Here is a 16,683-nt window from a genome sequence, read left to right on the forward strand (position 1 = left end):
GCTTCATGCAGACTGGCAGCACGGGCTGCTTCATGTAGACTGACAGCTCTGGCTGCTCCATGCAGACTGGCAGCTCTGACTGCTCCATGACTGACAGCTCTGGCTGCTCCATGCAGACTGCTCTGGCTGCTCCATGTAGACTGCAGCTCTGGCTGCTCCATGTAGACTGACAGCTCTGGCTGCTCCATGCGGACTGACAGCTCTGGCTGCTCCATGTAGACTGACTGCTTCATGCAGACTGGCAGCTCGGGCTGCTTCATGTAGACTGACAGCTCTGGCTGCTCCATGCAGACTGACAGCTCTGACTGTTCCATGCAGACTGACAGCTCTGGCTGCTTCATGCAGACTGGCAGCTCTGGCTGCTCCATGCAGACTGACAGGCTGCTCCATGCAGACTGGCAGCTCTGGCTGCTTCATGCAGACTGGCAGCTCTGGCTGCTCCATGCAGACGGCAGCTCGGGCTGCTTCATGGACTGACAGCTCTGGCTGCTCCATGCGGACTGACAGCTCTGGCTGCTCCATGTAGACTGGCTGCTTCATGCAGACTGGCAACTCGGGCTGCTTCATGTAGACTGACAGCTCTGGCTTCTCCATGCAGGCTGGCAGCTCTGGCTGCGCTGAACAGGCGGGAGACTCCGGCAGCGTAGGAGAGGAGAAAGGCTCTGGCTGCGCTAAACAGGCGGGAGGCTCCGGCAGCGCTGTAGAGGAGGAAGGCTCTGGCTGCGCTGAACAGGCGGGAGGCTCCAGCAGCGCTGTAGAGGAGAAAGGCTCTGGCTGCGCTGAACAGGCGAGGCACACTGAAGGCCTGGTGCATGGTGCTGGAACTGGTGGTACTGGATCGAGGACACGCACAGGAAGCCTGGCGCGGGGAGCTGCTACCGGAGGACTGGAGTGTGGAGGTGGCACAGGATGGGCTAGACCGTGAAGGCGTACTGGAGATCTTGAGAGCAGTGTTGGCACAGGATGTGCAAGGCTAGGGATGTGCACAGGAGGCCTGGTGCGTGAGGCTGGCACCAACTTCACCAGCCGACTAACACGCACCTCAGGACGAGTATGGAGCGCTAACCCAGGTGCCATCAAATCCCCAACACGTTCCGTCGGGCGAATTCCATGCAAAAGCACCAACACAGCAACTCCCTCATTTCTCTCTCCTCCAATTTCCCCATTAACTCCTTCACAGTCTCTGGTTCTGGTCTCCTCCTTGGCTCCTCACGATAAACAGGGAGAGTTGGCTCAGGTCTGACTCCTGACTCTGCCACACTCTCCCTGAGCCCCCCAAGAAATTTTTGGGGCTGATTCTCAGGCTTCCATCCGCTACGCCGTGCTGCCTCCTCATATCTGCGCCTCTCAGCTTTCGCCGCCTCCAGTTCTTCCTTGGGGCGGCGATATTCTCCAGGCTGAGCCCAGGGTCCTTTACCGTCCAGTTCTTCCTCCCATGTCCATTTCTCCAGGTGGTGCAGCCTCTCCCACTGCAGCTGCTGCTGCTCCTGCTGCTGCTGCCTCTGTTGCCTCTCCTGTGGTTCCTGCCTGTTAACACGCTGCTTGGTCCGTTGGTGGTGGGTGATTCTGTAACGGTTTTCTAGTGGTGATGAAGGAGAGTCGGACCAAACTGCAGCGTGTCGATTGCGATCCATATTTATTAAACAAAACGTAAACACGACTAAACACTAAACACTACAAAACAATAAACGTAATGAAAACCGAAAAACAGCCTATCTAGTGCAAACTAACAGAGAGTACAAGTAAGACACTAAGGACAATCACCCACGACAAACTCAAAGAATATGGCTGCCTAAATATGGTTCCCAATCAGAGACAACGATAAGCACCTGCCTCTGATTGAGAACCACTCCAGACAGCCATAGACTTTGCTAGACAACCCACTAAGCTACAATCCCAATACCACCACCAAAACCCCAAGACAAACACACCACAATTACAAAAACCCCATGCCACACCCTGGCCTGACCAAATACATAAAGATAAACACAAAATACTTTGACCAGGGCGTGACAACGATAACAACAACAACAATAACAACAATAACAACAATAACAACGATAACAGCAGTGATCATATGACTTTTTTTAAAAACCCACTGGGCACAAACTGGTTGAATTATTCACATTATTCAACAACAAACATCTCAATGACATGGTGAATTATTTTGTTGAATTCACGTTCGTTGACAACTCATCCACATGTGTATTAAAACTAGACTGACTAACTGAACTGACGTCTGCACCCTTATAAGCACCTTATAAACACCTTATAAGCACCTTATAAACACCTTATAAACTGCACAAGCACCAAAAACCCCTGTTGTTTTGACATGTGGTAATAGATCACTCATATTGATTAGGAAACTGGCTGTACTTGCTGTTGAAACTTAACATCTAAAAAACCCACATGGAAACTGGAAATAGAGCTTGTAGAAGACAGCTAGCTTCATCGTATTGATTAGGAAACTGGCTGTACAGGAGAGCTTGTAGAAGACAGCTAGCGTCATCGTATTGATTAGGAAACTGGCTGTACAGGAGAGCTTGAAGAAGACAGCTAGCTTCATCGTATTGATTAGGAAACTGGCTGTACAGGAGAGCTTGAAGAAGACAGCTAGCTTCATCGTATTGATTAGGAAACTGGCTGTACAGGAGAGCTTGTAGGAGACAGCTAGCGACACGTATTGATTAGGAAACTGGCTGTACAGGAGAGCTTGTAGAAGACAGCTAGCGTCATCGTATTGATTAGGAAACTGGCTGTACAGGAGAGCTTGTAGAAGACAGCTAGCGTCATCGTATTGATTAGGAAACTGGCTGTACAGGAGAGCTTGTAGAAGACAGCTAGCGTCATCGTATTGATTAGGAAACTGGCTGTACAGGAGAGCTTGAAGAAGACAGCTAGCTTCATCGTATTGATTAGGAAACTGGCTGTACAGGAGAGCTTGAAGAAGACAGCTAGCTTCATCGTATTGATTAGGAAACTGGCTGTACAGGAGAGCTTGTAGAAGACAGCTAGCGTCATCGTATTGATTAGGAAACTGGCTGTACAGGAGAGCTTGAAGAAGACAGCTAGCTTCATCGTATTGATTAGGAAACTGGCTGTACAGGAGAGCTTGTAGGAGACAGCTAGCGACACGTATTGATTAGGAAACTGGCTGTACAGGAGAGCTTGTAGAAGACAGCTAGCGTCATCGTATTGATTAGGAAACTGGCTGTACAGGAGAGCTTGAAGAAGACAGCTAGCTTCATCGTATTGATTAGGAAACTGGCTGTACAGGAGAGCTTGTAGAAGACAGCTAGCGTCATCGTATTGATTAGGAAACTGGCTGTACAGGAGAGCTTGAAGAAGACAGCTAGCTTCATCGTATTGATTAGGAAACTGGCTGTACAGGAGAGCTTGAAGAAGACAGCTAGCTACATCGTGAAGTGTTGCATTGTGATTGAAGTCGCCAACCTGAGAAGTGTTAATCACTCATGTCACTAGACAGTCAAATCATGAATGGGGGGCAAAGGGTTTGAATGCACTGTTTAAATGTACATACCACACGGGAACTCTCTCTCTCTCTCCCTCTCTCTCTCTCTCTCTCTCTTTCTTCTTTCTCCCTCTCTTCTCTCTCTCTCCTATCTTCTCTCTCTCTTCTCTCTCTCTCCCATCTTCTTTCTCCCTCTCTTCTCTCTCTCTCTCTCCTATCTCTCTCTTTCCCATCTTTTCTCTCCCATCTTCTCTCTCCCATCTCTCTCTCCCTTCTTCTCTCTCTCTCTCCTATCTCTCTCTCTCCCATCTTCTCTCTCCCTCTCTTCTCTCTCCCTCTCTTCTCTCTCTCATCTTCTCCCATCTTTCTCTCTCTCCTATCTTCTCTTTCCCATCTCTTCTCTCCCATCTTCTCTCTCCCATCTTCTCTCTCCCTCTCTCTCTCTCTCTCTCTCTCTCTCTCTCTCCCATCTTCTCTCTCCCTCTCTCTCTCCCTCTCTTCTCTTTCCCTCTTCTCTCTCCCATCTTCTCTCTCCCATCTCTCTCCTCTCTCTCTCTCTCTCTCTCTCTCTCTCCTCTCTCTCTCTCTCTCTCCCATCTTCTCTCTCCTCTCTCTCTCTCTCTCTCTCTCTCTCTCTCTCTCTCTCTCTCTCTGTCTCTCTCTCTCTCTCTCTCTCTCTCTCTCTCTCTCTCTCTCTCTCTCTCTCTCTCTCTCTCTCTCTCTCTCTCTCTCTCTCTCTCTCTCTCTCTCTCTCTCCCTCTCTGTCTCTCTCTCTCTCTCTCTCTCTCTCTCCCATCTCTGTCTCTCTCTCTCCCCTCTCTCTCCCCCTCTCCTCTCTCTCTCCCCCTCTTCCCTCTCTCTCTCTCTCTCTCCCCCTCCCCCTCTCCCCTTCTCTCTCTCCCTCTCTTCTCTCTCTCTCTCTCCACCCCCTCTCTCTCTCCCCCTCTCTCTCCCCTCTCTCTCCCCCTCCCTCTCTCTCTATTCTCTCTTCTTCTCTCTCTCTTCTCTCTCTCTTTCTCTCTCCCCCTAAATCAACAGTACTATAATGTTTGATGACACCATCACCAATCTGAGGTTATAAAGAGGGGTGCTTCCCCCTGGTGGATGTGATCAGAACATCAGCTTGTGTGTAGTAACACTGAGTGGACGTGGTCAGAACATCAGCTTGTCTCATGTAGTAACACTGAGTGGACGGGGTCAGAACATCAGCTTGTCACATGTAGTAACACTGAGTGGACGGGGTCAGAACATCAGCTTGTCTGTAGTTACACTGAGTGGACGGGGTCACATGTAGTCAGAAATCAGCTTGTCACATGTAGTAACACTGAGGGACGGGGTCAGAACATCAGCTTGTCTGTAGTAACACTGAGTGGACGGGGTCAGAACATCAGCTTGTCACATGTAGTAACACTGAGTGGACGGGGTCAGAACATCAGCTTGTCTGTAGTAACACTGAGTGGACGGGGTCAGAACATCAGCTTGTCACATGTAGTAACACACTGAACATCAGCTTGTCTGGTAACACTGAGTGGGGGTCAGAACATCAGCTTGTCACATGTAGTAACACTGAGTGGACGGGGTCAGAACATCAGCTTGTCACATGTAGTAACACTGAGTAACACTGAGTGGACGGGGTCAGAACATCAGCTTGTCTGTAGTTACACTGAGTGGACAGGGTCAGAACATCAGCTTGTCTGTAGTAACAGTGAGTGGACGTGGTCAGAACATCAGCTTGTCTGTAGTAACACTGAGTGGACGGGGTCAGAACATCAGCTTGTCTGTAGTAACACTGAGTGGACAGGGTCAGAACATCAGCTTGTCTCATGTAGTAACACTGAGTGGACGTGGTCAGAACATCAGCTTGTCTGTAGTAACACTGAGTGGACAGGGTCAGAACATCAGCTTGTCACATGTAGTAACACTGAGTGGACGGGGTCAGAACATCAGCTTGTCACATGTAGTAACACTGAGTGGACGGGGTCAGAACATCAGCTTGTCTGTAGTAACACTGAGTGGACGGGGTCAGAACATCAGCTTGTCTGTAGTAACACTGAGTGGACGGGGTCAGAACATCAGCTTGTCTGTAGTAACACTGAGTGGACGGGTCAGAACATCAGCTTGTCACATGTAGTAACACTGAGTGGACGGGGTCAGAACATCAGCTTGTCTGTAGTAACACTGAGTGGACGGGGTCAGAACATCAGCTTGTCACATGTAGTAACACTGAGTGGACGGGGTCAGAACATCAGCTTGTCACATGTAGTAACACTGAGTGGACGGGGTCAGAACATCAGCTTGTCTGTAGTAACACTGAGTGGACGGGGTCAGAACATCAGCTTGTCACATGTAGTAACACTGAGTGGACGGTGTCAGAACATCAGCTTGTCACATGTAGTAACACTGAGTGGACGAAACATTAGGAACTCTTTTCATGACACAGACAGACCAGGTGAATCCAGGTGAAAGCTATGATCCCACTTCAATCAGTGTAGATGAAGGGGAGGAGACAGGTTAAATAAGGATTTTTAAGCCTTGAGACATGGATTGTGTATGTGTGCCATTCAGAGGGTGAATGGGCAAAATATTCAAGTGCCTTTGAACAGGGTGTGGTAGTAGGTGCCAGGGGCACCGGTTTGAGTCAAGAACTGCAACGCTGCTGGGTTTTTCCACACTCAACAATTTCCTGTGTGTATCAAGAATGGTCCACCACCCAAAGGACATCCAGCCAACTTGACACAACTGTTGGGGAAGCATTGGAGTCAACATGGTCCAGCATCCCTGTGTCACTCTTTAAGACACCTTGTAGAGTCCATGACCCGACGAATCGAGTCTGTTCTGAGGCCAAATGGAGGTGGGTGCAACTCAAATAGGAAGGTGTTCCTAATGTTTTGTACACTCACTGTATTTCTCTCTAGTTTAATCATTTAGAGATAAAAAAAGAAGCTCTTTTACACAATTAAACTGGGCTCTAGAAAGATCTCCCGTAGTGACTGTGTAGAAGCCCATTCATTGGACTGCCCTACTCTCTCTCTCAGTGGGCAGAGACCAGCAGAGTGACTCACATCACAGCTCTGTGTACTAAACCAAATGGCACCCTATTCCCTATGTAGTGCACTACTTTTGATCAAAGCCCTATGGATCCTGGGCAAAATGTAGTGCACTAAAAAGGGAACAGGATGCTGTTTGGGATCACACGCAGAATCAGGTGGGAGAGGGGAGAGCTATTTCTGCTCTGTGAGAGGACGATGAGAGGTCACGTAGAAGTGTGTGTGTGGGACGGAGTGGAGGGGAGCCAGTACATTGTGGGACTGGAAATAGACTGAATGTGTTGGCTGATTGAGGATTCAAGGACTCTCCATGTAATTATAGAGGGGGATGGAGAGGGAGTGGGGGGCAAAAGGGGGAGTGAGAGAGAGAAAGAGGGAGGAGGTAGAGGGAGGGAGGAGGGGTGCAGAGATGGAGAGTTCTCCCATCTCCCACAGAGGAACTCTGGAGCTCTGTTAGAGTGAACATTGGGTTCTTGGTCACCTCCCTGACCAAGGCCCTTTTCCCCCAATTGGTCAGTTTAGCCGGGCAACCAGGGAGAGTCTTGTTGGTTCCAAACTTCTTCCATTTAAGAATGATGGAGGCCACTGTGTTCTTGGGGACCTTCAATGCTGCAGACATTTTTTGGTACCTTTCCTCAGATCTGTACCGTGACACAATCTTGCTTCGGAGCTCTAAGGACAATTCCTTCGACCTCATGGCTCAATTTTTTTTTTACTCTGACATTCGCTGGCAACTGTGGGACCTTTATATAGACAGGTGTGTGTGCCTTTCCAAATCATACCACAGGTGGACTCCATGTTGTAGAAACATCTCAAGGATGATCAATGGAAACAGGATGCACCTGAGCTCAATTTTGAGTCTCACAGGGTCTAAAATACTTATATTAATTAGGTATTTCTGTTTTTCAACCTGTTTCCACTTTGTTATTATGGTGTATTGTGTGTAGATTGATGAGGATTTTTATTTAATTTAATACATTTTAGAATAAGGCTGTAATGTAACAAAATGTGGGGGGAAAGGGAAGGGGTCTGAATACTGTGTATCCCTGTGTGTGTCCCAGGCCCAGCTGTGGCACCAGGGTAACGAGCACTTCGGCAGGTCCTGGGGTCCAGGTGACGTGGTGGGCTGTATGGTCGATCTGAACGAACACACGATGATGTTCACCCATAACGGAGAGGTGCTCCTGGACCACTCAGGGTCGGAACTGGCCTTCAAGGACTTTGAGGTTTGGGAAGGTCAGTGTGTGTACTGTCTACTCAAAATGACTATCATACACCACCCTATGTGTCTGTCCTACTGTCTACACCACCCTATGTCTGTCCTACTGTCTACACCACCCTATGTGTTAGTCTGTCCTACTGTCTACACCACCCTATGTCTGTCCTACTGTCTACACCACCCTATGTCTGTCCTACTGTCTACACCACCCTATGTCTGTCCTACTGTCTACACCACCCTATGTCTGTCCTGCTGTCTACACCACCCTATGTCTGTCCTACTGTCTACACCACCCTATGTCTGTCCTACTGTCTACACCACCCTATGTCTGTCCTACTGTCTACACCACCCTATGTCTGTCCTACTGTCTACACCACCCTATGTCTGTCCTACTGTCTACACCACCCTATGTCTGTCCTACTGTCTACACCACCCTATGTCTGTCCTGCTGTCTACACCACCCTGTGTGTCTGTCCTACTGTCTACACCACCCTGTGTGTTAGTCTGTCCTACTGTCTACACCACCCTGTGTGTCTGTCCTACTGTCTACACCACCCTATGTGTTAGTCTGTCCTACTGTCTACACCACCCTGTGTGTCTGTCCTACTGTCTACACCACCCTGTGTGTCTGTCCTACTGTCTACACCACCCTATGTGTTAGTCTGTCCTACTGTCTACACCACCCTGTGTGTCTGTCCTACTGTCTACACTACCCTATGTCTGTCCTACTGTCTACACCACCCTATGTCTGTCCTACTGTCTACACCACCCTATGTGTTAGTCTGTCCTACTGTCTACACCACCCTGTGTGTCTGTCCTACTGTCTACACTACCCTATGTCTGTCCTACTGTCTACACCATCCTATGTCTGTCCTACTGTCTACACCACCCTATGTCTGTCCTACTGTCTACACCACCCTATGTGTTAGTCTGTCCTACTGTCTACACCACCCTATGGTACCATGTCTGTCCTACTGTCTACACCACCCTATGTGTTAGTCTGTCCTACTGTCTACACCACCCTATGTGTTAGTCTGTCCTACTATCTACACCACCCTATGGTACCATGTCTGTCCTACTATCTACACCACCCTATGTGTTAGTCTGTCCTACTGTCTACACCACCCTATGGTACCATGTCTGTCCTACTGTCTACACCACCCTATGTATTAGTCTGTCCTACTGTCTACACCACCCTATGTGTTAGTCTGTCCTACTGTCTACTCCACCCTATGGTACCATGTCTGTCCTACTGTCTACACCACCCTATGTATTAGTCTGTCCTACTGTCTACTCCACCCTATGTTACCATGTCTGTCCTACTGTCTACACCACCCTATGGTACCATGTCTGTCCTACTGTCTACACCACCCTATGGTACCATGTCTGTCCTACTGTCTACTCCACCCTATGTTACCATGTCTGTCCTACTGTCTACACCACCCTATGTGTTAGTCTGTCCTACTGTCTACACCACCCTATGTGTTAGTCTGTCCTACTGTCTACTCCACCCTATGGTACCATGTCTGTCCTACTGTCTACACCACCCTATGTGTTAGTCTGTCCTACTGTCTACTCCACCCTATGTTACCATGTCTGTCCTACTGTCTACACCACCCTATGGTACCATGTCTGTCCTACTGTCTACACCACCCTATGGTACCATGTCTGTCCTACTGTCTACACCACCCTATGTGTTAGTCTGTCCTACTGTCTACACCACCCTATGTTACCATGTCTGTCCTACTGTCTACACCACCCTATGGTACCATGTCTGTCCTACTGTCTACACCACCCTATGGTACCATGTCTGTCCTACTGTCTACACCACCCTATGGTACCATGTCTGTCCTACTGTCTACACCACCCTATGGTACCATGTCTGTCCTACTGTCTACACCACCCTATGTTACCATGTCTGTCCTACTGTCTACTCCACCCTATGGTACCATGTCTGTCCTACTGTCTACACCACCCTATGGTACCATGTCTGTCCTACTGTCTACACCACCCTATGGTACCATGTCTATCCTACTGTCTACACCACCCTATGGTACCATGTCTGTCCTACTGTCTACACCACCCTATGTGTTAGAGTCTGTCCTACTGCTCCTGTCCTATGGGTCGTTCTGGCTCCTGCCCAAAGGGCCGTTCTGGCTCCTGTCCTATGGGCCGTTCTGGCTCCTGCCCTATGGGCCGTTCTGGCTCCTGTCCTAAGGGCCGTTCTGGCTCCTGTCCTATGGACTGTTCTGGCTCCTGTCCTATGGGCCGTTCTGGCTCCTGTCCTATGGGCCATCCTGGCTCCAGTCCTATGGGCCGTTCTGGTTCCTGTCCTATGGGCCGTTCTGGCTCCTACCCAAAGGGCCGTTCTGGCTCCTGTCCTATGGGCCGTTCTGGCTCCTGTCCTATGGGCCGTTCTGGCTCCTGCCCAAAGGGCCGTTCTGGCTCCTGTCCTATGGGCCGTTCTGGCTCCTGTCCTATGGGCCGTTCTGGCTCCTGCCCAAAGGGCCGTTCTGGCTCCTTCCCTATGGGCCGTTCTGGCTCCTGTCCTATGGGCCGTTCTGTCTCCTGCCCAATGGGCCGTTCTGGCTCCTGTCCTATGGGCCGTTCTGGCTCCTGTCCTATGGGTCGTTCTGGCTCCTGTCCTATGGGCCGTTCTGGCTCCTGCCCAAAGGGCCGTTCTGGCTCCTGTCCTATGGGCCGTTTTGGCTCCTACCCAAAGGGTCGTTTTGGCTCCTACCCAAAGGGCCGTTCTGGCTCCTGTCCTATGGGCCGTTTTGGCTCCTACCCAAAGGGCCGTTCTGGCTCCTGTCCTATGGGCCGTTTTGGCTCCTGTCCTATGGGCCGTTTTGGCTCCTACCCAAAAGGCCGTTCTGGCTCCTGTCCTATGGGCCGTTTTGGCTCCTGTCCTATGGGCCGTTCTGGCTCCTGTCCTATGGGCTGTTCTGGCTCCTGTCCTATGGGCCGTTCTGGCTCCTGTCCTATGGGCCATCCTGGCTCCAGTCCTATGGGCCGTTCTGGTTCCTGTCCTATGGGCCGTTCTGGCTCCTGCCCAAAGGGCCGTTCTGGCTCCTGTCCTATGGGCCGTTCTAGCTCCTGTCCTATGGGCCATTCTGGCTCCTGTCCTATGGGCCGTTCTGGCTCCTGCCCAAAGGGCCGTTCTGGCTCCTGCCCAAAGGGCCGTTCTGGCTCCTGTCCTATGGGCCGTTCTAGCTCCTGTCCTATGGGCCATTCTGGCTCCTGTCCTATGGGCCGTTCTGGCTCCTGCCCAAAGGGCCGTTCTGGCTCCTTCCCTATGGCCGTTCTGGCTCCTGTCCTATGGGCCGTTCTGGCTCCTGCCCTATGGGCCGTTCTGGCTCCTGTCCTATGGGCCGTTCTGGCTCCTGTCCTGTGGGCCGTTCTGGCTCCTGTCCTATGGGCCGTTCTGGCTCCTGTCCTATGGGTCGTTCTGGCTCCTGTCCTATGGGCCGTTCTGGCTCCTGCCCTATGGGCCGTTCTGGCTCCTGCCCAAAAGCCGTTCTGCCTCCTGTCCTATGGGCCGTTCTGGCTCCTGCCCAAAGGGCCGTTCTGTCTCCTGTCCTATGGACTGTTCTGGCTCCTGTCCTATGGGCCGTTCTGGCTCCTGTCCTATGGGCCATTCTGGCTCCAGTCCTATGGGCCGTTCTGGCTCCTGTCCTATGGGTCGTTCTGGCTCCTGTCCTATGGGCCGTTCTGGCTCCTGTCCTATGGGCCGTTCTGGCTCCTGCCCAAAAAGCCGTTCTGCCTCCTGTCCTATGGGCCGTTCTGGCTCCTGCCCAAAGGGCCGTTCTGGCTCCTGTCCTATGGGCCGTTTTGGCTCCTACCCAAAGGGCCGTTTTGGCTCCTACCCAAAGGGCCGTTCTGGCTCCTGTCCTATGGGCCGTTTTGGCTCCTACCCAAAGGGCCGTTCTGGCTCCTGTCCTATGGGCCGTTTTGGCTCCTGTCCTATGGGCCGTTTTGGCTCCTACCCAAAGGGCCGTTCTGGCTCCTGTCCTATGGGCCGTTTTGGCTCCTGTCCTATGGGCCGTTCTGGCTCCTGTCCTAAGGGCCGTTCTGGCTCCTACCCAAAGGGCCGTTTTGGCTCCTACCCAAAGGGCCGTTCTGGCTCCTGCCCAAAGGGCCGTTCTGGCTCCTGTCCTATGGGCCGTTCTGGCTCCTGCCCAAAGGGCCGTTCTGGCTCCTGTCCTATGGGCCGTTTTGGCTCCTACCCAAAGGGCCGTTTTGGCTCCTACCCAAAGGGCCGTTCTGGCTCCTGTCCTATGGGCCGTTTTGGCTCCTACCCAAAGGGCCGTTCTGGCTCCTGTCCTATGGGCCGTTTTGGCTCCTGTCCTATGGGCCGTTTTGGCTCCTACCCAAAGGGCCGTTCTGGCTCCTGTCCTATGGGCCGTTTTGGCTCCTGTCCTATGGGCCGTTCTGGCTCCTACCCAAAGGGCCGTTCTGGCTCCTGTCCTAAGGGCCGCTCTGGCTCCTACCCAAAGGGCCGTTTTGGCTCCTACCCAAAGGGCCGTTCTGGCTCCTGTCCTATGGGCCGTTTTGGCTCCTACCCAAAGGGCCGTTCTGGCTCCTGTCCTATGGGCCGTTTTGGCTCCTGTCCTATGGGCCGTTCTGGTTCCTGTCCTATGGGCCGTTCTGGCTCCTGCCCAAAGGGCCGTTCTGGCTCCTGCCCAAAGGGCCGTTCTGGCTCCTGTCCTATGGGCCGTTCTGGCTCCTGTCCTATGGGCCGTTCTGGCTCCTGTCCTATGGGCCGTTTTGGCTCCTACCCAAAGGGCCGTTCTGGCTCCTGTCCTATGGGCCGTTTTGGCTCCTGTCCTATGGGCCGTTCTGGCTCCTACCCAAAGGGCCGTTCTGGCTCCTGTCCTAAGGGCCGTTCTGGCTCCTACCCAAAGGGCCGTTTTGGCTCCTACCCAAAGGGCCGTTCTGGCTCCTGTCCTATGGGCCGTTTTGGCTCCTACCCAAAGGGCCGTTCTGGCTCCTGTCCTATGGGCCGTTTTGGCTCCTGTCCTATGGGCCGTTCTGGTTCCTGTCCTATGGGCCGTTCTGGCTCCTGTCCTATGGGCCGTTCTGGCTCCTGTCCTATGGGCCGTTCTGGCTCCTGCCCAAAGGGCCGTTCTGGCTCCTACCCAAAGGGCCGTTCTGGCTCCTGCCCAAAGGGCCGTGGCTTGGACAGGGCTTACGTTCTTCTAATGGTTAACATAACAAGGTCCTCTCTGTCCTCTCTGTCCTCTCTGCAGGTTTCATCCCGGTGTGCAGCCTGGGTGTTTGCCAGGTTGGGAGGATGAACTTTGGTAAGGACGTGAGCACGCTGAAGTACTTCACCATCTGTGGTCTGCAGGAAGGCTACGAGCCCTTCGCCGTCAACATGAACAGAGACCTCACCATGTGGCTCAGCAAGAGACTGTCTCAGTTCATCCCTGTACCTCCGCAGCATGAACACATTGAGGTGAGGGTCCAGACGCTATCCTGTTTAGCCTTGTTGCCTTACAAAAATGTTCTGTTGACAAGACTGTCCTTGAACCTTGACCCTGCTCCCCCTGGTGTAATTGTGTGTAGAGTTTGATAAGTGAACCTCTGTTTATAAGCCTCTTTATATGTGTTGTTGACCACCCTGAACAAGGCAGTTTAACCCCACTGTTCCCCTGAACAAGGCAGTTTAACCCCCGCTGTTCCCCTGAACAAGGCAGTTTAACCCCACTGTTCCCTGAACAAGGCAGTTTAACCCCACTGTTCCCCTGAACAAGGCAGTTTAACCCCGCTTTTCCCTGAACAAGGCAGTTTAACCCCCACTGTTCCCTGAACAAGGCAGTTTAACCCCGCTGTTCCCCTGAACAAGGCAGTTTAACCCCGCTGTTCCCTGAACAAGGCAGTTTAACCCCGCTGTTCCCCTGAACAAGGCAGTTTAACCCCGCTGTTCCCTGAACAAGGCAGTTTAACCCCGCTGTTCCCTGAACAAGGCAGTTTAACCCCGCTGTTCCCCTGAACAAGGCAGTTTAACCCCCACTGTTCCCCTGAACAAGGCAGTTTAACCCCCACTGTTCCCCAGTAGGCCGTCATTGAAAATAAGAATTTGTTCTTAACTGACTTGCCTAGTTTTAAATAAAATTAAAAACATTTTTTTTTGTAACAACCTATGTTGGTAACCTACACTGAGGATACCAAACATTAGGAACACCTTCCTGATATTGAGTCGCTGCAACCCCCTTCTGCCCTCAGAACAGTCTCAGTTCGTCGGGTCATGGACTCTACAAGGTGTCTAAAGCGTTCCCCAGGGATGCTGGTCCATGTTGACTCTACAAGGTGTTGAAAGTGTTCCACAGGGATGCTGGTCCATGGTGACTCTACAAGGTGTTGAAAGCGTTCCACAGGGATGCTGGTCCATGGTGACTCTACAAGGTGTTGAAAGTGTTCCACAGGGATGCTGGTCCATGTTGACTCTACAAGGTGTGGAAAGCGTTCCACAGGGATGCTGGTCCATGTTGACTCTACAAGGTGTGGAAAGCGTTCCACAGGGATGCTGGCCCATGTTGACTCTACAAGGTGTTGAATAGCGTTCTACAGGGATGCTGGCCCATGTTGACTCTACAAGGTGTCTAAAGTGTTCCACAGGGATGCTGGTCCATGGTGACTCTACAAGGTGTTGAAAGTGTTCCACAGGGATGCTGGTCCATGTTGACTCTACAAGGTGTTGAAAGTGTTCCACAGGGATGCTGGTCTATGTTGACTCTACAAGGTGTTGAAAGTGTTCCACAGGGATGCTGGCCCCATGTTGACTCCAATAGCTTCCCACAGTTGTCAAGTTGGCTGGATGTCCTTTGGTGCGGTGGACCGTTCTTGATACACACAGGAAACTGTTGAGCGTGAAAAACCCAGCAGCGTTGCAGTTCTTGACACAAACCGGTGCTATGTTGATAACCTATAAAACTCATATTAATGATAATAGTTCCAAGGATTTATCTAGCACTTTACCCAGACCCACAGACCTGGTGTCGTATGGCTATTCAACCAGATGACTCCCCCATAATGCCCTGTTCCCTTTGTCGTATGGTCTTTCTAAAAGGTCACGAGGATGGACGGCACCGTGGAGACTTTCCCGTGTCTCAAGGTCACCCAGAGGTCGTTCGGCTCCCAGAACAGTAACCCAGACATCACCTTCTATCGCCTCAGCATGCCTATAGAGTGTAACGAGGTGCTGGCCAAGTCACCTGGCGGGACGCTACAGTCTGGCGGGGGCTTCTTCTCCTCTAAGAAAGACCTGGACGACTTTGAGACCGTGTCCGACTTCGAGGTGCTGATGATGATGATGTCTCCGTCTCCTTCTGTCTCCTTCTCCTTCTGTCTCTTTCTCCTTCTGTCTCTGTCACCATCTCCTTCTGTCTCTGTCTCCATCTCCTTCTGTCTCTGTCTCCGTCTCCTTCTGTCTCCGTCTGTCTCCTTCTGTCTCTGTCTCCTTCTGTCTCCTTCTGTCTCTGTCTCTGTCTCCTTCTGTATCTGTCTCCTTCTGTCTCCTTCTGTCTCCATCTCCTTCTGTCTCTGTCTCCTTCTGTCTCCTTCTGTCTCCTCCCGTCTCCTCATGTCTCCTTCTGTCTCCTTCTGTCTCCGTCTCCTCCTGTCTCCTTCTGTCTCCTTCTGTCTCCTTCCGTCTCCTTCTATCTCCTTCTGTCTCCCTCCATCTCCTTCTGTCTCCTTCTGTCTCCCTCCGTCTCCTTCTGTCTCCTTCTCCTTCTGTCTCCTTCTGTCTCCGTCTCCTTCTGTCTCCCTCCGTCTCCTTCTGTCTCCTTCTCCTTCTGTCTCCTTCTGTCTCTGTCTCCTTCTGTCTCCTTCCGTCTCATTCTGTCTCCTTCTGTCTCCCTCCATCTCCTTCTGTCTCCTTCTCCTTCTGTCTCCTTCTGTCTCTGTCTCCTTCTGTCTCTGTCTCCTTCTATCTCCTTCCATCCCTTTCTGTCTCCTTCTGTCTCATTCTGGCTCCGTCTCCTTCTGGCTCCGTCTCCTCCTGTCTCCTTCTGTCTCCTCCTGTCTCCTCCTGTCTCCTCCTGTCTCCTTCTGTCTCCTTCTGTCTCCTTCTGTCTCCTCCAACCTCCTTCTCCCCTCTTAGGAGGAAAACGTTATTAATATCTACATACATTTAATACACACAAGTTGTTCCCTCTAAGCTGCCTGAGTGCACAGCTCCCCCGGGACTGCAGAGAAGCAGGAGATTGAGCTTCACTCAGAGTTTTCTCTGTTAGTTAACACTGTCCCTTTACAGTGGTAATTATGATCAAATCAACCCAATATTAGCCACTTTCAATGCAACGTACCAAAAACAAAACGAACTATACAAGATTTAGTATGCAAAACTAACTATGCAAGAGATAGGCAGAGCACATCGCAGTAGGATTCTATTGCATTGACAGGCACGACTCAGGCCCCTTCTCTACACAGACTGGTGCACCGTAACCAATCAGAGATGCAGTAGGCCTTTATGCAAGTAGACCATTGCCATATATGAATCTATGCCATTTAATTTGAACTGGACTGTGTTTACAGCATGAGTGGTCGTGAGTAGATGAACTGGATTGTGTTTACAGCATGAGTGGTCGTGAGTAGATGAACTGGACTGTGTTTGCAGCATGAGTGGTCGTGAGTAGATGAACTGGACTGTGTTTGCAGCATGAGCGGTCGTGAGTAGATGAACTGGACTGTGTTTACAGCATGAGCAGTCGTGAGTAGATGAACTGGACTGTGTTTACAGCATGAGCGGTCGTGAGTAGATGAACTGGACTGTGTTTGCAGCATGAGTGGTCGTGAGTAGATGAACTGGACTGTGTTTGCAGCATGAGTGGTCGTGAGTAGATGAACTGGACTGTGTTTGCAGCATGAGTGGTCGTGAGTAGATGAACTGGACTGTGTTTACAGCATGAGCGGTCGTGAGTAGATGAACTGGATTGTGT

General features: G+C 51.3%; 1 protein-coding gene across 1 annotated transcript in view; it reads left to right on the forward strand.

Moving 5' to 3' along the window:
• Nucleotides 1–7,571: 7,571 nt before the first annotated feature.
• Nucleotides 7,572–16,683, forward strand: part of LOC112242112 (ryanodine receptor 2) — a gene marked incomplete at both ends in the record, with an annotated part of 113,571 nt that continues 104,459 nt past the window's right edge. Inside the window, 3 exon segments of the mRNA XM_042314754.1 lie at nt 7,572–7,755; nt 12,988–13,196; nt 14,811–15,038. Coding sequence (XP_042170688.1) covers nt 7,572–7,755; nt 12,988–13,196; nt 14,811–15,038 — 621 coding nt within the window.

Source organism: Oncorhynchus tshawytscha, unplaced genomic scaffold (assembly GCF_018296145.1).
Source record: "Oncorhynchus tshawytscha isolate Ot180627B unplaced genomic scaffold, Otsh_v2.0 Un_contig_7070_pilon_pilon, whole genome shotgun sequence".
Taxonomy (NCBI): Eukaryota; Metazoa; Chordata; class Actinopteri; order Salmoniformes; family Salmonidae; genus Oncorhynchus; species Oncorhynchus tshawytscha.